This window comes from Emys orbicularis, chromosome 7, assembly GCF_028017835.1.
Source record: "Emys orbicularis isolate rEmyOrb1 chromosome 7, rEmyOrb1.hap1, whole genome shotgun sequence".
NCBI classification, from domain to species: domain Eukaryota; kingdom Metazoa; phylum Chordata; order Testudines; family Emydidae; genus Emys; species Emys orbicularis.
This window is the reverse complement of record NC_088689.1, coordinates 46,225,456-46,250,905: the sequence shown is the minus strand read 5'-3', so window position 1 is coordinate 46,250,905 and position 25,450 is coordinate 46,225,456. Positions and strand designations below refer to the sequence as shown.

The window sequence follows — 25,450 nt, the reverse complement described above, 5'->3', positions numbered from 1 at the left end:
GCTGCAGCACAGCCCATGCTGGCCACACTCCCTTTTCTCCAGCTTGCTGCCAGATCTGCTGCCTCTGCAGAAACAGTCAATCACAGTTCTCTTTGCTCCTGGCCTTTCCTTTATCTTTTTATTTTCTTCATTTTTGGGTAGTAGTGAGCAGCATTCTTTGTTTTCTACTTCTCTCAGTCTGGGTAGTCAGCGGCTAAGCTCCTCTTTCAGTAATGGCACAAGTAGCCACACAAGCACATGGATAAGCCCAAATAAGGCTGCCTCACAGATGGAGCACTAACAGGCTGCATGGAGGGTGAATTATGCCCTTGCTTCTCAGCCATCTGATCCTACCACCATGGCACAGCGCTTTGAGTTGGATGGACATGTTAGGACCCATCTGCCCCCCCAAAAGCTACAACTCTACCACAGAAAAGCCTGACTGAGGGAGACTGAGCAGAACTTGGAGAGGCTCTAAGCTTGAGGAAAATTTCATTCAGCAAGGGGCTGAGTCCTGGAGCAATTCAAGACCACAAGGATAAGTTCCTAGGAGGGCACCAAGTCCAGCACAAAGTCCTGAAATGAGTTCCAAATGCTCTGGGGAAAGAAGCAGGGCTCAAAATCGGACCCCCCCTCCTCACAGCTTGAGTCAAAAAACCTCTTACAGTGAGTCCCCCATCCCGGGAAAGTGGGAATTTACAGGGGAGGACTCCAAGGGAGAATTTTCCAGAGGGCTCAGGCCCTGTGCAAGGCTAGCCATGTGGCCACTCCAGTAAAGTGCATGAATTTTTTTAATGAAATCCCAAAAGAACAAAAAGGATAAGAAAAAGCCCAGAAGATATTAGTCCTCCAATTCAGACTCATACTTTACCAAGGAAGGAGAGCCACCAGACTGATTCTGAGCAGAACATAGACAAAATGCAGCATAGACTTTTTCCCCTGAGGACTCTGAAACGAAGTGCATAAAGGTTGTATCAACTATGCACATCCAAACTGAGCAGCCCCTTGAGGGCAAGCCTCAGAGCACATAACTTCCTGCTAAATCCTCTCCAGAGGCAGCATTTCTTTTGCACCATCCTTTGAGAGGGTAATCAGGGAGAAGTGGGAAGCTCTGAAAAGGACAAGCACATTAACAGGCACACACTCAGATTCTACAAGCTCCAGGAGCTAAAATGTCATAACTGATGTTCTTAAGGTCAATGCTGCAGTAGCATCTCTAGCTTATATGATTATTCCATCCAAAGGAAACTTCTTTCCCAAGAAGCCAATGGATAAGGTGAAAGCTACCCACAGAAGGGACTTTGATGCTTCCTCACCAACTTTCAGAGCATTTCTGGCAGCCAATTGGTTTTCTTAAGTTACAATGTCATGGGGCTGGAGGACCTGAAAGCCCTTAAGGACAGAAACCAAACTTACTAAGTCTATACTTAAGAAGATCTCTTAAGCAACAGCATTAATGGCAGATGCTTTAATGGATGCTATGAGATTTTCTGCCAGGACCGTGGCATCTAGCTTCCCAGCCAGGAGACACATATGACTTTGTCTCTTGAAAGTAGACACTTCAAACATGTCCCGTGTTCTTCTAAATTCACAATATCTCTCTTCTTCAGAGAAAAACTGGACAAGACAGTGACTGAAAAAGTGACTAAAACCAAATAGTCCTTCCCCACTCAACTTAGTACTCTAAGGGACTACAAACCACTACAAACCATCTTCCTCACAGAGGTCTCAGAGAAAACCAGATACAGATACCTCAAGGGAAAACCTTGGAACCAAGGAGCAAGAGGAAAATCTAGAGGAGCTCCTGCAACCTTCAAAAGCCCTTTACGACAACAAGCAAACGTGCCTCCACCCAGACCTAAGCAGCAGGATTTCCCATTTTCCAGATGAATGGTTTGTTTCAACCACAGAAAGGTGAGTGTGTTCCAGGAATACTCTCTTGAGCAAAGGGCTCCACCACCATCTTTTCTTCATCCAATCTCCCGCGACCCTGCAAAAGTGCAAGCTGGTCCAGAACAAGATCTCCCAACCTCTGGCCATGCAGCAATAGGAGGAGTTCCCGCAGGAGAGCATTGCTCAGGGTTTTACTCCATCTACTTCATTGCTCAGAAGCACACTAGAGGAGTCAGGGCCATCCTCAACTTCAAAAGGCTCAACAAACAAATGAGGAAAATGAAGTTCCAGATGGAAATTAACTTTGATAGCGACATCCCTGAGTCAGGGCACTTACTAACCTCATTCAATTTGGCAGATGCATATCTTCAAACTCCAGTGTGCCCCTGCAGGCTTCTGAGATTTGCTGCTTATATCACGAATCACTATTAGTACCCAACACTTCCAATCGGTGTCTTATCAGCCCCCAGGGTATTTATGATGATGCTGGTGGTGACCATAGCCAGACTCAGGTCCCAGGATATTCACCTGTACCCCCTTTTTGATGGCTCCTTAATCAGAGCCCTATCTCAGGCGGTAGCACACAGCACCACAATTCAGACTCTGGATCTCCTGCAAGCGCACGGATTCATAATAAACATGAAGTAAAGTTCCTTGAATCCGATATCCACACTGGCCAAGTGAAAGAGCTCACCTATCGTTCCCTGCCCTCAGCTACTGGGCCTCCTGGTCTCACGCATAGGGGTCACTCATTGGCAAAAATCACACATCAGGTGCCTTCATGCTTTTCTTCTGAAAGCATGAGACTACTCCCCCAAACTCATGCAACTTCACTTACACGTCCAAAACAGGCCCTCAACTCCCTGACATGGTGGAAAGTCTGGGGAAACATCCTCAGGGTTCTTTCCATATGCTTTCAAGACCTTAGGTTCTCACCATTGATGCCAGCATGAAGGGATGGGGAGCACATCTGTGACCTAGAAGGGTACAAGGCTGTAATTCCTTTGCCTGGGATTTCAGATGCATCTATCTCTTGGAACTCAGGGCAAACTAGCTCTTCTGAGATTTGAGAGCCACCTGGATGGAAATAGTGTCCTGGTCCACTCTGACAACAGCTGCATACATAAAACAACCAAGGAGGGACAAGGACTGCAGCTCTACATGCAGAAGTGATGGAGATAATGGAATGGGCAGAAATGACTCTCCTTTCCCTAAAGACAATCCACATACAAGGGGAACTAAACCAAAAGGCAGACTGGCTCAGCCAGCGCAATGTCAGCAACTCAAAATTGTGCCTAAAACCAGGAAGTCTTCAACCTGATTTCACAGGACATTCGGTTTCATCAGTTGACCTGTTTGCCAATCACAAGAATGCAAAGCGGCCAAAATACTTCACCAGGGAAGCAGACCCTAAGTCTATGAGGACAGATGCTCTGTCACACGGATGGCCACAAGACCTGCTATATGTTTTCCCGCCCTTTCCTCTCACAAGGAAAGTGACCCAAACATAAGGTCAGAGGATGCAAAGGTGACAAGTGTTAACTCCCACACTGGCCAGGGATACCCTGGTTCTCTGACCTAACAGAACTACAGCTGGAACCACCATTGCAACTACCATTCTTTACCAAGGACCATTCTTCCATCCAGACCAGACCATCTTCATCTAACAGCCTAGCTATTGAAAAGGGAAGTACTAGCCATACTCAGCCTATCTTAAAAAGTGATAGGGACTTCACTCTCTTCTAGGAGAACTTCCACTCTAAAAGCCTACCCATCCATCTGTAATAAATTCAGCCTTTCGTGTCAAGAGCATAAAGCAAACTCACAGCATCCCAGGATTCAAGTTATTCTAGACTTCCTTCAAGAACGAATGATAATGATGCTTGGCTGAAGTTCCTTTATGTGCCAGGTGTAGGCCTCAGTATTGTACTGTTCGCAGGCTATTCAGGCTCCCTGGTCAAGAACCCTCAGATATCCAGGTTCCTCAGAGCAGTCATATTGGCCAAACCAGCACTCAGACAACTTTCCTAAACAGGATCTACTCCAGGTGTTGACAGCCCTAACCACTCATTCTTTTGGACCTGATTTCTACATAGCCATTTTACCTCTGCCTCAAAACCTATTTTCTGGTGGCTATCACAACTGCCAGACAGATTTCAGAATGGGCACCTATCTATGTACAAAACTTACTGCACTTTTCATGATAAGGTGGTGCTAAAGATTTCAGAAATGTTCTTGCCAAAGGTAAACTCTCTTTTCCATTCCTCACAGGGAAATGTCCCTCCCATTATGTCTGAAGCCACAGTACCTAACTGAGAAGCTGTGGCACACTTTAGATGTCAGAAAAGCATTGAAGATTTAAATCAAGCACACAGAACCCACAAGGAAGTCAGGCGTTCTGCTTATCTCCTTCCATCCAGAGTCTCAAGGATTCAGTCTCCAAGCTCTCCTTGCTAGATGGATCAGGCTACGTATCTATGAGACATACAAGGCAACCAACGTTCCTGTCCCAGAAAGAATCAAGGTGCACTCCACAAGACCAATCGCAACCTTGTGGGCCGAAAGAGCATGTGCTTCCACCACAGATCTCCAAAGCAGCCAACATGGTCACTGGCTAACATCTTTACCAGATGTTGTAGAGTGGACTTAACCTTCTGCAGAGGCCGCCTTTGGCAGGAAGGTGCTGGAGGCAGTGGTCCAATAATAACCTTGCTGCTTGAGCAATGCTGTAAAAAGGGAGGGGCTTCCCCCCCCATTTTCCTTTTGTTTGTTCCCTTACCCTCCCCTACCCCTGTTCACTGGCTCACCCTTTCCCACGCATAGCAGAACTGTGGAAGATGCTGGGCTGCAGAATGGAAAATTTCTTACCCAATAATTTTCTTTCTGCTAGCTATGTCTCCTCCACAATTCTACCCATCCTGGATTGCTCATCAGCTGATGGTCAACATTTTATTTGTACAAGTTATCTTATAAGCAAGGTCTTCTGTGTATAGTTACTTGGTTGGCATTGGAATTATTGTTACTATTTTCCACAAGTTTTTGCACAGCTTTAGAAAGAATCATCTGGCAGAAGCCAGAGAAAGGGCCAGAAGAGGCTGTGCTGCAGTGTTGAACCACCTCCAGAACTGCACACTGGAAGGAAATAGCTAACACGTAGCAAAACTGTGGTAGATGCTACAAGCAGAAAGGAAATTATTGGATACGTTTTCCATTATTCTCCTATAGCTACAATCTTTTAGCGTTTACAATCCGTGATATCAAATGATATTTCTACCTAAGAAAAAAGTAAGTCTTGTAGGTAATGAAAAGGAGCCTATTCCGGGATGGACAAAATTCCTAGATTTATTGGACAGATGAGAATGGTGATTTCAGTCTTTTGCGGTTATTTTAAGTTTACTGACTGCCATGAATAATAATCCAAACACTTCAGATTTCCCCAAGCACCTGTTTAAAAAGTTGAGCACTGCAACGCATTATGAAGGGCAACAAATTTGGACTATTACAGATCATTGAGTGAACGGGGAAATCAACGAGGGCTTTCTTGAAAAGCGTCCTGATGACAGCGCCGTTACAAAACCAAAGGTGCTCCAGAGTGAGCACTTCAATTGGTCACAGCTGTAGCAATACTGCATGAGGAGACAGAAGGGTGTAAACAGTTCTATCTGAATGTGCTTGATTTTTTTCTGTAAAATAACCTGAAATTTCTTCACTGGGGAGGGACTTGCATCAGCAAACCAAATAAGAACAGTCTGAATTAACTAGGCTATCCACCCAAAATAAATCCACTTATCAAGACTTGGTGAATGCAGTGGTAAATGCCATGGCCTACATATTAAAATAAATAAATAAATACATATCAACGTGCATGGCAGTGCTGTTCTACCCTGTTGGCCACTATGAAGTGATCAAAGGGCCATTCAAATAAGGAAATCCAGAACAAGCTACATGATTATCATTGCCGACCATCCACTCACTAACTAATGAAGCAGAATAGATTGGTTGCCATTGCTGATTACGCAACAACTAACCAAACGTGACGCTAGCCCTCCAAATACCAACCCAGAGCCTCACAACTCAAACCTTTTGTGACTTTACAAGACTCACACACAAAGTTATTGACAGACTCCCTGCTCAGACAGACTTCCTCCCCCATGATGCGTTCACCTTAAAAAATAGGTAGACATAATTATTAGTTATTAAAATTAGGTGTAATTTGTTTTGTCCCCTTCTAGAAAAGCATCAAGCTACAGTAATCCTACTAGGTTTCCTATTTCCATACACTAGTTTCAAATACTTACACAGAAACTGCTTTTTCTTTTCCAGTGGTAACTCATGAAAAACATCCCAAAATATTTTAATTGTAGGATGGTCTGCCCAATATTCTCCTTTATATTCTGTATTCTGAAGTGACCAAAATATGTGATTATTAGTCAAATTCACAAAATATCAGGACACTGAATATGTAAATACTGTATATAGAAAGAGACAACACATTGATACTGAGTTATACAAAACTACAAATGTCATTGTTCTATACGCATTTTTATTTTTTTCACCAAGTTTACTTTTTTATGTTTTTATCTCTAAAGATATGTTTTCTCCCACATTGGATACCAGTTAACATCCTACTACTAAAATAATTCTAACACTAGTAAATTTTAATCAGGGTATTTGCACTCTGCCTATATAAATACCTCTTGCACTTTCAGTTGAATACATTATTATTTACCGGAACTTCTTGTTCTGAACTACTTGATTGTACACAGTAACATTGTTTAACTACCACCACATTTCAGTGGTGGATGTAGTGACTCAAAGGATTTTGGGATCTTCCTGAAAGTTAGGAAATTTCTTGTGTGCATTTAATATAAAATCCTAGCTTCTAACAAAAATCCTAAAGCCTTCCCAGTAAAGTGTACATCTACTACTCTGAACACTAGAACTGGGTGTCTTTTTCTGTTACTTTATCCAATATAAGCAGGATTTGTAGCATCACATGAGAAGTCTACGAAATATATGTGTATTACCACTTGTTAACATCTACTGTTCTCAGCTATGGAACACAGAGTACAGGGATAGGCATCTCTTCATCACCAAGCTTTTTATCCAAAAGACACAAAATGAACCAAGAGACCTAGTGGAAAGTTCTACATTAGAGCTATTGTTTTTAATACTATAAAACTACTGCCCCCATTTATTAATGGCATGGATTAGTATTTGTGGATGTATAGGGAGAGATTTGAAAGAAAAGAAAAAGAAAATGAATGGCACTGGGATAGGGAGGAAATTCCACACAGCAGGGTTCTTGTGATACCAAACACCACAAATGGAAAAGACCGTTACCTTTTCGTAACTGGTGTTCTTCGAGATGTGTTGCTCATGTCTATTCCACAATAGGTGTGCGTGCTCGCCACGTGCACCGGTGCCGGACGTTTTTCCCCTAGCAGTACCCGTAGGGAGGGAGCGCCCCCCGCAACCCCTGGCTGGCACGGTATAAGGGGAGCTGCGCCCTCCTTCTTGCCAGACAACTCCGGCAGAGGGGACGGAGGGCGGGATGCGGAATAGACATGAGCAACACATCTCGAAGAACACCAGTTATGAAAAGGTAACCGTCTTTTCTTCTTTGAGTGATTGCTCATGTGTATTCCACAATGGGTGATTCCAAGCTATACCTTCTGGAGGTGGGTAGGAGTTCACAAGTTCTCAAGACCGAGTACCGCCCTGCCGAACCCGGCGTCATCCCTGGTTTGGGAGACTATCGCATAGTGCGAGGTGAACGTGTGAACCGAAGACCACGTGGCGGCCATACAAATGACCTGTATAGGGACGTGGGCCACGAAGGCAGCCGACGAAGCCTGCGCTCGAGTCGAGTACACCCTCACAATGGGCGGCGGGGGGACACCCGCCAGCTCATAACAGGAATCGATGCACGAAGTGATCCAGTTGGAAAGCCGCTGAGTGGAAATCGGCTGGCCTCCCGAGCGCTCAGCTGAGGCGACGAACAGTTGCGAGGACTTTCTGAACGGCTTGGTCCACTTGAGGTAGAAAGCCTGAGCCCGCCTCACATCAAGCGTGTGGAGACGGCGCTCCTCACTAGTCGCGTGAGACTTGGGGCAGAGGACTGGAAGAAAAATGTCCTGACTAATGTGGTAGGCGGAGATCACCTTCGGGAGGAACTCGAGATATGGGCGGAGCTGGAGCTTGTCCTTATGAAAGACCATATACGGCGGCTCAGAGGTCAGGGCCCTGAGCTCAGAGACTTGCCTGGCCGATGTGATAGCAACCAGGAAGGCCACCTTCCACGAGAGGTGAGACCAGGAACACATGGCTAACAGTTCAAATGGGGCCCCTGTAAGACGAGCCAGCACCAGATTCAGATCCCATTGTGGGACCAGAGGCTTAGAGTATGGGTAAAGCCAGTCATAGCACGAGAGAACACAGCGTGTCCTTGCACCGGGGGATGGAAAGCCAATATGGCCACCAGGTGCACCTTGACTGATGAGGGCACCAGGCCCCGGGCCCTCAGGTGGAGGAGGTAATCAAGGATAAGCTGGATTGGGGCGGCCGTCGGGGACACACCTTCGTTTGCCACCCACCTAGAAAACCGAGACCACTTCGCCATGTAGGAGCGGCAAGTGGAGGGCCGTCTACTTTCGAGGAGGACGCGCTGAACTTGTTCTGAGCATGTCCTTTCCTCGCCACCTAGCTACTGAGCAGCCACGCTGTGAGGTGAAGAGCTGCCAGGTTGGGGTGGAAGCGGCGGCCCTGGTCCTGAGAGAGCAGGTCCGGGCGGAGCGGCAACGGCCACGGCGGAGTCACCGCCAGGCCCGAGAGGGTCCCGTACCAGTGCTGCCTGGGCCATGCTGGGGCAATGAGGAGGACCCTGGCTTTGTCTGTCTTTATTTTCTCCAGGACCCTGCTCATCAGAGGGAATGGGGGAAAAGGCGTAGAGAAGCTGGCCTGACCAGGATAGGATAAAGGCATCAGAGATAGCGCCCTTCCCGAGGCCCCCCCGGAGCAGAACCGGGGGCATTGTCAGTTCTGCCGGGTCGCAAATAGGTCCACCTGGGGAGTTTCCCCACCTTCAGAAGAGCTAGTGGGCCACTTCCGGGTGTAGAGACCACTCGTGCTGAGAGGAAAAGTCTCTGCTCAAATGATCCACCCTCACGTTCTGGGCGCCCGGCAGGTGAAAGGCTTTTAGGTGGATGTCGTGGGCTATACGGAAGTCCCACAGACTGAGGGCTTCGTGGCAGAGGATCGGGCCCCGCCTTGCCGGTTGATATAGAACATTGAGGCCGTGTTGTCCGTGAGGATCCTGACTACCTTGCCCTTCAGGTGTGAGCGGAAGGCCATACATGCCGGTCACACCGCCCTGAGTTCCTTGACGTTTATATGAAGGGTCAGGTCTTGCAAAAACCACAGGCCTTGGGTCTGAAAATTCCCCACATGGACCCCCCAGCCCAGGTCCGGTGCATCAGACACCAGCTCCAACGACAGGGCCCTGTCCCTGAACGGGACCCCTTGGAGCATGTTGCTTGGGGCGGACCACCACCGCAGGGAGGTGATCACTAAGTTCGGCACGGTGAGGACCTTGTCTATTCTGTCCGTGGCCTGGGAGAACTTCGAGGCCAGCCAGAGCTGGAGGGGCCTCATCCTGAGTCTGGCATGGCGGACCACATACGTGAACGCTGACATGTGACCTAGCAGCTGCAGGCAAGCCCTGGCTGTCGTCACTGGGAACCTTGCAATTGAGTCGATGAGCCCTTTCAGGGTCTCGAACCTGTCTGGGGGGGAGAGAGGCCCTGGCCGACGTTGCGTCCAGGAGCACCCCGATAAACTCTATGTGTTAGACCAGGACTAACATGGACTTGGTGGTGTTTACCAACAGGCCCAGGGCAGTGCATGTGGACAGGAGGAGTGCCACATGATCCCTCACCTGCGATCGGGAGTTTCCCTTGACCGGCCAGTCGTCCAGATAGGGGAATATCTGGACCCCCCAGCGCCTGAGGTAGGCCGCTATTACCAACATGCACTTTGTAAAGACCCTGGGGGCAGTGGACAGACCAAATGGGAGGACCGTGAATTGGTAGTGATTCTGTCCCACCACGAAACGGAGGAAGCGCCTGTGCCCTTCGAATATGTGGACGTGGAAGTACGCATCCTGTAGATTGAGGGCAGCGTACCAGTCCCCGGGATCCAGGGAGGGGATGACGGAGGCCAGGGAAACCATGCGGAACTTGAGTTTCACCATGTACTGGTTCAGGCCTTGCAGGTCCATGATAGGCCTGAGCCCCCATTTGGCCTTCAGGATAAGGAAATACCTGGAGTAATACCCCTTGCCCAGGAACTCCTTGGGCACCGCCTCTATCGCTCCTAGTTCCAGGAGCCGCCCGACCTCCTGCTCGAGCAGAGCCTCGTGCAATGGGTCCCCCAAGAGGGGCAGGGGCGGGGGGGGGGGGGGTTGGGCAGGGAGGAGGTAAACTGAAGGGTGTAACCTCGGGAGATGGTGTTGAGGACCCATCGGTCCAAGGTGAGCCGCGACCATTCTGGGAGGAAAGCACACAACCGACTGGAAAAAGGGAGCTTTATTGGAGGTGGATCCCTGCTGAGAACTGGCGGGGTACCCCTGAGCATCCAGTCAAAAACGCCTTTTACCCGCCTGCTTGCCCTTAGAGGACCCAGGCTGGGGGGCAGGCCAAGACTGCCTCTGCGGGCGTTTTCTATAGTCCCGCTGCTTCTTAGGGGCGGCCTCGTACTTTGGAAGGGCAGGAGCCTGCTGCAGCTTGCACTTGGGTTTTGCCGGAGCAGGGACATAGAGGCCCAAGGTCTGGAGGGCCGTGCGAGCGTCTTTCATGCCGTGCAGCCTTGTGTCCATTTCCTCAGCGAACAGAGCCTTCCCGTCAAAAAGGAGATCCTGCATTGTCGACTGCGCTTTGCTGGATAGCCCAGAGAGCAGGAGCCATGACGCCCGTCTCATGGACACCGCCGAGGCCATGGACCGTGCGGCCGTGTCCGCTGCATCCGAAGTGGCCTGCAGGGATGCCCTTTTTATTGTGCTCCCAGAGGGAGTCCTCAAACTTGGGGAGGGATCCCCAGAGATTAAACTCGTAGCAACCCAGGAGAGCCTGATGGTTTGCTACTCTTAGCTGGAAGCTTGACGACGAACAAACTTCTCTCTCGAAAGTATCCAGCCCCCAAGAGTCTTTCTTCTTAGGGGTCGGGGCTGGCTGCCCCTGCCGTTCCCTATGGTTGACTGACTTGACCACCAAGAAGTTGGGCGCCGGGTGGGTATACAAATACTCGTGCCTCTTAGTGGGTACAAAGTACTTGCATTCCACCTTCTTAGAGATGGGAGCCAACGAGGCTGGTGTTTGCCACAAAGCATTTGAAATTCTTGCCACCCTGCCTGGTGCCGAGGGGGACAGCACATTGAAGAGGGAGTCTAAGGGCTCCTTCATCTCCTCTGCCTGAAGTGGAGGCTCGCTGCCACCCTTTTTAAGAGGTCTTGGTGGGCCCAGTAGTCCTCCTGCGGGTAGTAGCTGCTCCTCGAACGGCCTTGACGGGCGGACCCGCGATGGCGAGATGCCGGCGATCGACACCCGGGGCTACGGTGCCTTGGAGCAGGAGTCCGAGCAGAAACGGCGTAGATGGTCGTGCCGCGACCGACTCCGGTACCTCCTTTGAGACAAGGACCGTTGGCGATGTCCACCACAGTCCCGTCGATATTCGCTCTGCGAAGACGAGTGGAGCCGGGAGTTCCAGTCAGACGGCACCCATCCAGACAGTCTGCCGGCTTCGAGGGCCATCCACATGGACTGAGCCCTGAACGCTCGTTGGGTGGATGAGTGGTTTCAGGAACATTCACTCGACCAAGACCGGTACCAGGCCGGCGGTGACCCCAGCAGCGGCTTGCCCCTGGAGCGTGGGGCCGACATCGGCGGAGCTCCAGGCACCGGCATGGACATGACATCCCTGGCTGCCTGGAGGGCTTCGAGAGTAGATGGCATCCGGACAGCCGGAGAGGCCTGCTCCAAAGGGGCTGGGCTACTCCGCTCAACTCAAGTCCGAGGCCTAGGGCCCGGTGGGGATTGAGGGCTACCCAACATGGGCCTAGCCTCTGTCCCAGACTTCCCTCGGTGCTGTTGCGAAGAGGGAGTCTTTCCAGTACTCTTGGTGTGCCTCGTGGAAGGGGAGCGGTGCCGACTGGTCGATGGTACCAGAGCGTCGCTGTGTACCGACGCCACAGTGCCAGGTACCGGTTCGGAACGGCGTGCCGGAGTCGGGGCCAGCGCCGACTCCATCAAGATGGCCCGTAGCCTATTGTCCCTTTCTTTTTTGGTTCGGGGCTTGAACGACTTGCAGATCTTGCACTTTTCGCTGATACGGGTTTCTCCCAAGCAGCGCAGACAGTCCACGTGCAGGTCACTCCTTGGCATAGAATGCCTACAAGAGCTGCACGACTTAAATCTCGGGGCGCAGGGCATGCCCCGGCCCAGGCTCACTAACTAACTAAACCAACTGAATGAACGAACAGTTCTGGGGACAAGCTGCAGCAAAGCTGGAGCTGAGCAGTTCCGACGCAACTTCACTGGCAGCAAGAAGGAACTGAGGGTCAGGAGAGCGCGCAGCTCCCCTTATACCGCGCCAGGCAGGCGCCACCCCAGGGGTCGCGGGGGGCGCTCCCCCCCCCACGGGTACTGCTAGGGGAAAAACTTCCGGCACCAGTGCACGTGGCGAGCAAGCACACCTATTGTGGAATACACATGAGTAATCACTCGAAGAAGAACTTGTATAATGTCAAAAAGATATTTTAAGGATGTATAGTCCAAAAAAGGAAATGGGCTTTTTTTCGAGTTATAAAACACCTGGATAAACATTTTAAAATATTTTCATTTCCTTTCTGCCTGCATGACTTCATAAGGCACCACACAAAAGTAAAAGTAATTCAGAATATATAACTTGTTTTGACTACACAACCTTGTCATCACACCCATGCACTAAAATTTATTTGGCCACTTGTTGACTAATGCATTGCATATTATGATAAGGAAAATTCCTACTGGTTTGTGTGTCTAGATAATATTTATCTAGGCACTATTTTGAAAAAAAAACCCCACACACAACAACAAAAACTCACATCTGGGTCACCTGCCAGTAAATGGAGCTCTGTGATGGTTTTTTGAGTAGATGAAACTATCATTCAAACAAGAGATGTCTGAAACCACCAAAGACCCTTAAACCTAAATTCTTTGAACACAAAAGTTCATGTGTTAACAAACATTTTTTCTGTTAACTTTTTCTCCTTAAAAATTTAATGTATATGGTTTTCTCTCAGTTCTCTGCAAGGTTTGTCCAAGAGACTTTAGAGAGATCAGATATGAAACATTAAGGGTGAGGATGAATCTGTGGAAATTGAAATGATTCCATTTACTGTTAGCAAAATTATGCTACCTCATCTTTAGGGAAACTGGAAAGCTTAACTTCAACATAGGAATGTGGGGGCAGGAAGTGCTGGAGAGGCAATACCATCAAGTGTTTTGCTTTTGCAGTTTAAATGTATACCAGTTTAATATACTCTAACTAAACTAGCACTTACCTTCTCCAGTTCTTTCCAATCATAATTTGTGTTCCCAATCACCATCGCCTGCAGCTCACTGGGCTGGAAGAGCTGAAGAACTTTACCACCACACACCTTATGAAAGCCTGTGTGGAATGCATCAAATAAGGAAGCCACTGATTTACTGAAGATGTAATCCACATAGGCGTCTACAAATTCTTGCCTGTAGAGTGAAGACAAAAGCAAACACATTTTAAAAACTGAAGATATTTAAGTACCATTCTTCCATGAATAAATCAATGGTCAACCTAGCACAAAATACGGATTTTAAGATACGGTATTCTGCCTATGGTCTTTGCTGTGGCCACAATGAAGATCCTTTGACCATGAGCAGAGCATTAATTCAATTCTTCCCAAAACTGAGAGAGTATGGAGTGGACAAACAACAACATTAAATAATGCATTTCAGACAACATGCGTCTTTTAATTATTTGTACCCTCCATAATGAATTGGCTCTTCTGGAGACTTGCACTGCCTCTTGTAATGCTGATTCACAGTGTAGTGGTCTGAAACTCATTATTCAAGTCACTGTTCCTTTAATAAAAAGGGTTATTTTCAGTTTTAGGGAGTGATTGTGTATGCTCCGTGTTGGAAGACAAGTTCGTAACTCCCATGGACATCTCATGTTCTGTATAGTGTCTGGATCACACAGAAAGGGTTAATTATGGTTAGGGAAAATAGTTTGACTATGAGAACTAGTCCTTGTTACTAAAGAGCATGAACATATCAGGCAAGATACTTGAAATATTTGCACTCAAATACAGATGGCAAAAATCCAATAACTTACTAGTTTACTTTTGACTGTGAATATTTTTACACCAGTCTAGTCAGCACTAAATGGTTCAATCATGCTGCCGTTATTTCTGTTAGCAGATTACCAGTACCCTACCAATACATTTTCTTCAGGGAAATCCATAGTATTTTTGTGTATTATCAGGGTCATCATTTATCTCAGAAGGATCATTTGAATGCACCTTGCAAACAGCCTAGCATTTGTTTGGGTGGTTGCCACGCAAATCTTTACAACGCTACCTTTTGCCTAGGTAATGTTGCTGCAATATTCACAATATTATTAAGATTGTAATTGAGATTGCTATACAAAGGAAAATAAAAGGTGCTAAATGATAGAGGACTGTAAAAACTCTCAAAACACAGTCAGTGTCAGACGATAATCAGTACTAACAAATTATTGATAAAGCACACCTTCGCAATACACTTCAGGCAGTACCTGAATCTCTTGGCATGCTTCCAATTCATGTAAATATAGAACAATTAAGCAGGCAAACCAAAAAAGTGAATAGACATCTTCATGAAACAACAGGTACTTCCTTAACAATGAAATCCCACAAATACTGGCAGCACCATAGTGATCCTTTACTATCAGCCAAGAATTAAAAAAAAAGGAGGCTACTCACCTGTAACTGGAGATTTTTCAAGATGTGCAGTCTATCTGTATTCCACACATGGGTATGCGAGCACATGATCTCAGACCAGAAAATCTTGAAATAATGTCTGTTGGTCTGTGCCTGCACCCTTTGCTTGATACCAATGGTACAAGGGGAGGTGCAGAGCAACTACCTCTCCAGTTCCTTCTCTACTACAAATCCAGTCGTGTCCAAAGCAGAGAGGAAGGAAGGCAAGTAGTGGGATATGGATCTGGGCCGCACATCTCAAAGAACCTCCAGTGACAGGTGAGAATGCTGGTCCCTATAAGTATTTCACAGGTGGGTGACTGGCAAGCAGCAGATAAACAGGAAGGAAGGTGAGAGGATGCAGGAGTACAGATATCTGTAACATTGCAATTCTGCTTGTAGCAACACATAATACTTCTTGAAAGTGCAGATGGAATTCCAGGTTGCTCCCTTACAAATGTCTAGCAGAGGGACTTCTCAAAGAAATGCTACTGAGGTTGTCTGTGCTCTAGTGAAAAGGGCCTTCAACCCATCTGGAGGAGGGAGATGCACCAACTGATAGCAAAGGAGGATACAACCAGATATTCACTTAAAGAGTCTCTGAGCAGATATCGCTTGTCCCCATGCTCGCTCAGCTATAGCAACAAATAATCTAGGTGATTTTCTAAATGATTTCACTCTTTGCAGGTAGAATGCCAATGCTCATCTGATGTCGAGAGAACAAAGTCTCCTCTACTCGCTGGAGGGGTGAGGCAAAGAATATCAGTAAAGCAAATCAACTGGTTTATGTAGACCTTGGAAGTTACCTACAGGATGAATTTGGGTGGAGGCAAAGGGATACCTTCTCTTTATGAAATGTAGGTGTATGGCAGGTAGACCATGAGGGCCTCCAGCTCACCTTCTCTCCTGTCCAACGTAATGGTCCTCCGGAAGGCAACCTTCATAGAAGATGGGACCTCAAGAACATGGCCGACGGTTTGAAAGATGGCCTGTTAAGTGTTGAAGGTATGAGTGTAAGATCCCATTGTGGCGCTGGCTTCACTATTGGTGCGGAAATCCTAGTCAGAATCTAGGAATTTGGTTGTTACCGGATGAGTAAAAATAGAATAGTCATCTACTGGCAGATGGAATGTACTGATTACTTCTAGTTGGATTCACAGCAAGCTAATGGAAAGATTTGTCTTGACAGTGACGACAGTCTAAAATAGAAGCAAGACCTGCTGGCCCCGATTATAATTGGTTCTGTTGCACCCAGAGAGAGAGAGAGAGAGAGAGAGAGAGAGAGAGAGAGAGATTGTCATGTTGGGTGTCAGAGGTAGGAAAGGTATGCCAATGCACACGTGTTCCAGGTTCATCTACTAGGTCAGTGATATTCTGACATTGACAGGGATTGTCACTATGGTGTTCATGCTATGTCTGTCTGGCATATTACTAACCAGAGCCAGAGAAGCAGCCTAGCAAACAATGTTATATAAGTACAGAAGGCCATGTGGCCTAGCAAAGAAAGACAGACCTGGACTGTTGTTATGGGTTTGAGAGTCACTTAGTTTATCAGACTGCTCATGGCATGGAGTCTGTTCACAGAGCATCCTGCTGTTAAGTCTAGGGTCATTCCTATAAAGTCTATCAGCTGCATGGAGGTCAGATTAGACATCTTCACATTCACACAGACTCCCAAGAATACCAGGAGGCAGAGCAAGGACAAGGTTGCCAACTGTACTTCCAGACAGTATTTACCTGTTAGAAGCCAGTCGTCCAAGTACGAGAAGACATTGTCTGATCTATGGTGCCACCATTGAGAAGTCCTTTATGAAGAACATAGGTGCTGTGGCCAGACCAAACTGGAATTCACTGAACTTGTAGTGTTCTGTCCTACCAGAAACCTGAGGAACCTTCGCTGGAATGGGTGAATGTCCACATGAAAGTAAGCATCTTTCATATTGAGAGCTGCAAACCATGTGTCTTTTCCAAGGAGGGAATTATTGATGCCAACATAACCATGCAGAATTTTAAATTGCAAATAAAAATATTTAGCTGAGTAGATTGAGAATGGGCCTTCATCCTCCCTTTTTCTTTGGATCTATGAAGTATTTGGAGTAGAATCTTCTACTTGATGCTAAAATGGCACTTGCTCTATTGCTTCTCATTTGAGGAGAGAGTCCACCTCCTCTTGGAGGATCTCCTCATGAGTGGTCCCTCAACAGAGACTGGGAAGGAGTTATTGGAGAAGTTGGACAAAGAAACTCAATGGTGTAGCCAAAGTAGATGATATCTAGTACCCACTTGCCCATTGTTATAGCCCTCCAATTGTAGGAAAATAGGCTAGAGCTCAGCAAACTCGACGTCAGAAACACGCAGGGATGGCATCACTGTTAGGTTGCAACTCAAGCGTCCCATCAAAAGTAACCTTTAGTCAGTGGATGAGGTTGGATGGCTGCCATAGAGGTGGATGGGGCTGAATACCTTGGCCTCTGCACTCCTTGATGATTATGTGGCAGTTTGTATAATCGTTGCTGGTAGAAAGGCTGTGGAAGAGGCCTTGGCTTATACCTGTTTATGATGTTTTCTCTTCATAGCTAGGGTATAAATTCCCAGGGAGCGGAGGGTTGTTGTGGTGTCTTAAGTATAAAGACTCACTTGTTTTATTGTTAAAGAGGTTGGTTTAATTGAAGAGAAAGTCCTTGATGGTATTCTGAACCTCCCTGGAGAACGCCACAGAATGAAGCCATGACACTCGCTGCATTACTTTTGTGGTCAATGTAGATCTTGATATGGTATCCACCAGGTCCACTATATCTTGCAGTGAGGTTTTAGCCACAAGTCTACCTTCCTCAACAAGGGCTTGGAATTGGCTGTCCACCTGGAAAAGTATCATCTGTGAACTCCAGGAACTTAGAGCAATTCATAAAAATCACAGTTCGCTAACAGGGCCTGTTAGTCAGCGATTCTGAACTGGAGGCTGGTGGATGTAAATACCTTCCTTCCCTGAAGGTCCAGGTGTTCAGCTCCCTTGCCTGCAGGGGTGATCTTATGGTGCTGCTGCCCTGATCTTTCCATGGCTGCTTGTACTACTAGGGAATAGGGGGCAAGGTGAGTAAACAAGAATTCTGCTTTCACAGGCAAAAAGTAATGTTTCTCAGGCCTTTTAGAAGTAGAGGTACATGTTGCTGGTATATGCCTTACCACTCTAGCTAGTTCCTTAATGGCCTCATTCACCAGAAAAGCTACCCTATTGGATCTGGTGGGCTGTAGGATCTTCGAGACATGTGCTGTGTATCTTGTACTACTTCTAATGGAATATGAAGTTCTGCAATAGTTCTTGACATTGCCTATGCTCATCTGGTGGGGATGGTGAAGATGGGGCAATTGCATCATCGGATGAGGAACACAATATACAGGTTGGTACTGCTGGTGCCAGCAAATGTGGCTTGTTGACTTCCTCCTCCAGGTACTCCTGTGCTGCTGTCTAGAAGGAAGAGGGGGATGATATGACTCTGGTAGAGTGCACTGATCTGGTGTGTCATGCATAAGAATCCCATGGACCCAACAGAACCAGTATGAAGGATGAAAAACTAGTTGGGTGGGGGCCGCAAGGCATTGGGTACCAGTGATTTCTGGGAGGGTAACCATGCTTGAGTGGAGATTGAGCCCTAGAAACTCTCAAACCTGACTGGTCTAACCTCCCTGGGCTGTGGAGGCGATGGTCCACCCTGGACATTGGATTCAGCCAACAAGAAAGCTGGATCCAGCTCCATCGGGGATACTGTTGTTGTCAGTGGGAGAAAGCTCCAGCCTAGGGACTGTCTAGGGGAGTAAATCTTTATTGGGGTGGTATCCTTTTCTGGGGTCAAAGTGACCCTCAGAAGGACTGGGACTAAAAGAGGAGGGCAAAGATAACTTCCAGATTAGTTTATGTCTCCACTGATCCCAGAATACAAGGGGTCCCAGTTGACGGTTCTGCTGTACCAGACTTAGTGGTTGGCGGGTCCTTATGGGGCCAAGTCGGTACTATTGCAAAGAGCGAGAGTCTTGTCTAGAGCTCTTGGTAGGTCCTGGCAGATATCGGTCCTTCGGCTTGCTAGAGGTCATCGTCTGCACTGGAGCTGCTACCACTGGAGCTTTGCTTCTGTGCACTCTCTCTTCACATTTGGGAGGCTTAGGCAGACCTAAATCTTTGGGACCTGCATGCAAAGACTCACCTGACCTGGAAGGAGTCAGAGAAGCATCCCTTCTCCTGGAAGCAGGTTTAGAGGGGGACCTGTTTTTATGTCTGTGAAAGTGCCTCTTATTCTCATGAGAAGCCCGAGATGGTGGGTCTTCAGATCCAGCTTCTGTTACAGAAAGCACAAAGCTTGAAGACTGCTTCTGATGTACAGGGTGGTCTCCCTGATATGGATCTGACTGGAGTCATGTGGCTTTCTCCATGAGGGGCTTCCTCACTTGGAGCTCTCATCTCTCTTGGGTCCAGGGTGGGAAGGAACAACAGATATTACACTGGCAGAGACATGCCTCCTCTAAGGCAGTACAGGCAGCCCCGGTGGTCGTTGCTGACAGAGAAGCTGTGAGGACAAGAGAGAGTTTTAAGTCCCAAAATTTTGGGCACAGTCCTACTCCCGGGAAGAGAGAGACAGACAGGGTCCCTAAGATGGGGAAAAAACTAAGCTTCTCTATGTAAAATTTAAAACAACAACAACAACAACAACAACAAAAAACACACACAACAAAAACACTAACAAACTATGTACAATTACATTTGCAAAGGTAAAGGTGAGGTGAGAATAACTCTGGGCACAGAGGACTCCGATTCAGGCCATGCGGAGGTAAGAAGGAAATAGAGAGGCGGTCAGTCTGTACTTTGCTTTATACTCTTCGTGCTAAGCACGGGGAGATCCAGGGTGCAGGACCAATGGATACTACTGGAAAGATTTTTCTGGTCTCAGGTGTACGAGATGCATGCATACCGACATGTAGAATATACAGAGGGACCAGCACTCAAAGAGCTGAGAGATTACAGGTGCTGGTGCTATTACCTTCCCATAACTGCTAACCTCACAGTAAAGTAGTTTAGTGTATTTTTTTCCACATGACATAAGCCATCAGCTAGAATCGTTAAATATATTTTAAATATTCATTTTTAGAAAAGGATTCTTATTGGTTTCAGAAAAGGAAGCATCTTTTGATTTAAAAAAAAAAGTGTTCATCACAATATTTCTGGGCTCATGTACATAAATTATTAAAAATAGCACTAATAAGATGGCCTATATCTAACTAAATCTAAAGAAACAATTTCACAATCAGTTATAGACAGATATGTCCCACTAAGCCATAGACAGAACATCTAATGTCAAAGGAATAATACTGTATAAACATATGTGAAGCTGACTCATCTAGTCCATTCATCTTCAGGGGACGATGAATGCAACAACTCCACCACCAAGAAGGCGCAAAAGGGGACACTCTTGATCACAACAAAGATGTAAATTTAATTTCCATACTGGATCGCCAATCTTGAAGCAAAATGTTGTGAGTTATATAGGCAGAGTCTGAGGTTACCTGGAATGGGTTCATAGTTGTTACAGCAGTCATGAGAGCCCAAGTCAACTACAAGGATATGTCATCCAAGAAATGTAAGGTGCAGTAGGACAACCTATGCATCATTGCTATTCTTAATGTAACCATATTCCACGACTCAAACACAAGGTTAATATTCTCAAATGAAACTATTATTGCATAAGAAAAGCAGCGATACCTGAAGTCATAGACAAATAGCTAGAATACCCCAAGGAACACTCTTAATTCAAACTGAACTAGGTCACTGCCTACAGAGAGTTGAATTAACTAAGGCCTTGATGTATCATCCACTCATGTATTTATACTGCACCCATCAGATATCTGTTCTAAAAGAAAGTCAGACGCCTCTCTCATGATAGATGGTGATCAATTTACTAGTGAACAACTCTGCACTGAACAGCATGGACTGAGTAGTGTCCCAATCAGCCAGTGCCCTAGGCTTCTGATGGGAGACCTGTGGAATTGCTGACAAAGTATCACACACCTGGTCTGCACCTGAAAAGAGCATCCTTCTTGCTTGTTTTCCCACCATAAGCTCTACAACAGGGGTCATAGCATCAAAGTTCTCAGAAGCTTTGACACTATTTTACTTCATAGGAAAAAAGATTTGTCTCTCACAAGAGGACTGGGAGAACTGGCTCCAATATTAGAGATATATAATAATTATGGATGCAATTTTTACTGAAAGTTACGGGGGTCTGAAGTGATCGGGGTGAGGCACAGGACTACTAAAGAAGCAAAAGCAATGCTTAGACTTATGGATGCTGGAAAAAGAGCACATTAGAACAATTATGCATTACATTTCCTGAAATATATGGTGTTTAGGAGCATCACAACACACAGCCACCACTTCTGGCTCTTTCCTACTGTTGGTAAAAGCAATCTTGGAGCACTATATCATGTATTTTATTTTCACATACAAGTAATCTGGAAACCCCAGCATTTGAATTTTTGCCCTTTGGAGAGAGAGGAAGAGGTAAGGGAGTAGAAGGATTGAGAGGCAGGAAGGACTGTGGTGCAGTGCTCCCCCCAATTACATAGCTAGAACACAGACATCAAGCAAACATAGAAGTTATAATTTTACTCCACATGTTTCCCCAATAATCTAGGGTCCAGCCCTCCTGGTGGTGGATGCCAGATTAGGGTGAGGAAAACTGATTCACTGTGGGATATCTTCACTGCAAAGACGGTCATAGCTATGGTGAAACGAGTGGATAGCTCCCTCAAAGCCTCCCACCTTTCCTCTTTACTCGCCCCTAATAGATCCAGTTGCAGAAATAGCTTTCAGATATCAGGCTATAGGCTCAAGCAGCAATCTACCCAGCCAAGCATATTTTCCCTGTCCTCACAAACACTCAGTCCAGCTGTAAGCACATGTCATGGTCTCAAGGAACATGTCCTCTGCTCCACCTGTCCATGAAAAGGAAGCAAAAACAGGAGCATGCTAAAAAGAAAAACTAAAGAAAGATGAAAGTACACAAAAAAGCCAAAGGGGAAAAAAGAACAAACAAAAATATAGGGGAGGGGAAGGAGAGAGAGAGAGAGAGAGAGAGAGTGGACAGTGCGGGGAGAGGGGGGGAGAAAATTGGTAGCAACTAAATCAGGGCCCTCCACAAAGGGACAAGTGGTGTCATCCCCATCTGCCAATACATTGAAAGGAGTGGAGTGGGAATTAATTAAAAAAAGTTTGTTTTAAAAGAGAAGTAATAGAATCCACGACTTCCATAACAAAAATCTCTGACTGAGAATGCTACAGGTTCCTTACCATCAGACTCATTCACCTTTTCTTCAAAGGGAAAATATGTCTCCAGAACTACATTTCCCAAATTGGGGGAGGCTACAAAACTGCATCAAAAAGGAGGCTTTGATTGCTACTCAGCAAATTCTAATTATACTCAAGTTCCTTGCAGATCAGTACAGTTTTGTTTAGGTTAATCATTTAGCAGTCTAAGGCCATTACTAAGAGATATGAGTTGTCTTCTCTAGGGAGGCATATTTAGCAAACAACCTAACCTTATAAAACGAAGAGAATTGTCTAAATGGGCCCTACATAGCTTTCAAGTTAAAAATTCGAGTTGAAACAACATACTTCAAATAGCAACTAATAAATTACAGCACGAATTATGTTCTCTCAGCAAGTGAAAGAATTCATCATGTTAAATAAAAGCTTTTTTCCCCTACACCAAATATGCTAATTTCTGGATCAGAGCAAGTTATGTTTAGCAGTCAAGTTATTCCTTTCTGAAACAGGCTAAAATTGAAGCACTAACTGACCACTACACCCGCACTGTTATAATTCACTTACCTATTTTGTTTGACCACAGGAATGTCAGCACCTTTAGGAACCAGCTCTTTTACTTCTGTTGTTCCAAAATTTTCCACAGTGATCTGTTTAAAAGTAAAACGCAGAGTACACTTCATTTACTGTTCCAAAAGACCATTTCCCTCAATTCAGGGCAGGTCTACACTACTGCCTAAGTCGATCTAACTTACGTTGCTCGGGGGTGCAAAAAAGCACCCTCTCCCCGAGCAACACAAGCTGCTCACACTGGTGCTATGTCGGCAGGAGATGCTCTCCCACCGACGTAGCTTACGCTTCTCGATGAGGTGGAGTAATTACGCCAACGGGAGAGCACTCTCCTGTCAGCACAGCACGTCTTCACCAGATACCCTATAGAGGCGCAGCTGCACCGATGTAGCGCTGTAGTGTAGACTTGCCCTCAGTCATGGGCAGTGTTTCACAATCAGCTTAACATTAAAATACCAACTGAATGCAAAATTCTAATAGGAGAGCAGCTAGTGTTTTTGGTAACATATATTCTGCTAGAGGTAATCATAATGGATAGTTAAAGCGACATGTAAAATACTTAAAAAAAAATTCAAAAGCTTACCGTAAAGTTGAGACAAAATGTCTCCTCTATGTCATCTTCTGGATAGTCCAGTAACTGCTGCATACTTCTGCAAAACAATACATTTTGTCTTCATCTTAATGCATTGAAAAATTAACATATGTTGAGTATGTGTTCTCAGTATTTTGTCAGTTCTGTATCTTTCTACAGTTATCTTCTTTGGATTTCTCACTTAGATGACTAGCATTTAGAAGTGCAAAGTTAGGAAACCCTCCACTGATTCATGTTTCATTTAAGTTGAAATGCAGCACAAAGCTTAGTAAACATTTTCTTGTTTTCCCTTCATTTCTGAGAGGCCTTAATTCCTTCCAATTGTCTACTCTAGAAGCAAGGTGAGAGGGTTCTTATTTTGGAGTTGGAAAGGAGCAAGAGGGCTCACAGAATGGGAAAAGAGGTAGGTACTGAGAGAAGTAGAATGATAGCAGCCTGATCCTTCGTCTCAGTACCTGAAATATATGTTTCAATACTGTTTATGGAGTAAGTGAAAAGTCTATAGAAGAAGAAAATATTTAGTAATAAAAAGGCAAGTTCTACAAAAAGTCTCTCATTGACTTCAATGGGAGCTCAGAATTTCAAAAATCCATTCAAGCTTACTTACGAAACTAAATATAGATTTAGGAGCTTAAACTTTAGGTCCTCTTTTTAAATTTTGCAATGGGATTTATATTGTTGAATTCTGATTCCTCATTTTGCTATGACCTTATATGCTATTACATTTCTTAAAATATTTTCTCTAACTCTTCTTCATTCCTAGCAATCTGGCTTTAGACCTAGGCATAACACAAAAGACGGCAGATATTCCTTTGGTTGATGGAAGATGGCAGAGCTGCAACCCAAAAATATATCTTAATCTCCCTTAATTGCCTGGCACATGTCGAACAGAGGTGGATGGGAACATGGGACACTACAGTTATGAGCCATTGAGGAAAATGTATACTAGCCCATCAAGCACCTTTGGATCCTCCTCAAAAGAGGATGATTTGCCAACTGATCAAAATGTTCTGTTTTATTTTTGTTTAATGAAGATGGGAACAATACACATACAATACATTAAAAATAAATGGTTTTCTCTGAATTTTCTGGTTTCAAATACTCCAAAAATTGATATTAACTATATATCCTCAAATGAAAAAAAAGTTCAAATTCATAACATGTACTTGTTTTTGAAATATGCAAATCAATATGTCCTCATTAGAAACTGAAGAAATTGCCTAAAACTGAGATTATGTTCAAAGTAAGATGAGTTATATTTACAACACACACATCTGAACCTAAAAATTTCAAAATTTGGGGACATTAAGTTCCAAACAGGAAAGAATTCTTAATCCCAAAACTAAGCATCTGAAAGTAGGGGTTTATAAAACAGTAGTGTAAATCCAAACTCAACTTTTAGCCTAATGGTATTTTTCTAGTTAGAGCTTTTTGTCTATTTATTGAGATATTATTTATTCAATTTCTTGTACATTACAGGAAACTACATAGTGCATTTAATAAGAAAGATGATACACTGGTTATCCTGTCATTCAATTTTTATCGGCTCACCTGCCAACATCAGGCATTAACTCTTTTAAGTCATCTAGAGAAGGCTTCTTATTCAACAGCTTCTTGTACAAAGCCAAGGGGAACTGAAGGTCTACAATAGTAAAATTATATATTGCGAGCCCACAGACAACACCAATCAAATGGAACAAGTCACTGTCTTCAAAGGTCTATGATGAACAGAAAATACAAGAGTTAAAAGTTAAAACATTTGTCAACTGAAAAAAAGAAAAATGTTCAGATTTTTAATAGGTTTATATTCTATTTCATTTACATTTCCTATAAATAAAAATATAATCTTATTTCACAGATATTGTTAAAACAGGTACATTTTTAACCAGTTGAGTAAGACTGAAATCCAAGGAGAAAAAATGGTTACCTAACCTTCCGTAACTGTTCTTCAAGATGTGTTGCTCATGTCCATTCCATTCTAGGTGTGTGCACGCCCATGTGCACAGTTGTCGGGACTTTTGCCTTAGCGGTATCCGTAAGGCTGGCTGTGGCGCCTCCTTGAGTGCTGCGTTCATGC

The 25,450-nt window shown here is 45.3% G+C and overlaps 1 protein-coding gene across 2 annotated transcripts in view; it reads right to left on the bottom strand.

The window, feature by feature from the left end:
* The window catches only part of HERC4 (HECT and RLD domain containing E3 ubiquitin protein ligase 4), a 99,447-nt gene that overhangs the window by 1,217 nt on the left and 72,780 nt on the right, over window positions 1-25,450 (bottom strand). For both annotated transcript variants that reach the window (XM_065408624.1, XM_065408625.1), the window contains 5 exons: window positions 24,925-25,091; window positions 23,365-23,431; window positions 22,779-22,861; window positions 13,469-13,652; window positions 6,171-6,273 (listed from right to left, as the gene is read on the bottom strand). In XM_065408624.1, the coding sequence (XP_065264696.1) occupies window positions 6,171-6,273; window positions 13,469-13,652; window positions 22,779-22,861; window positions 23,365-23,431; window positions 24,925-25,091 (604 nt within the window). The remainder of the gene's footprint in view (window positions 1-6,170; window positions 6,274-13,468; window positions 13,653-22,778; window positions 22,862-23,364; window positions 23,432-24,924; window positions 25,092-25,450) is intronic.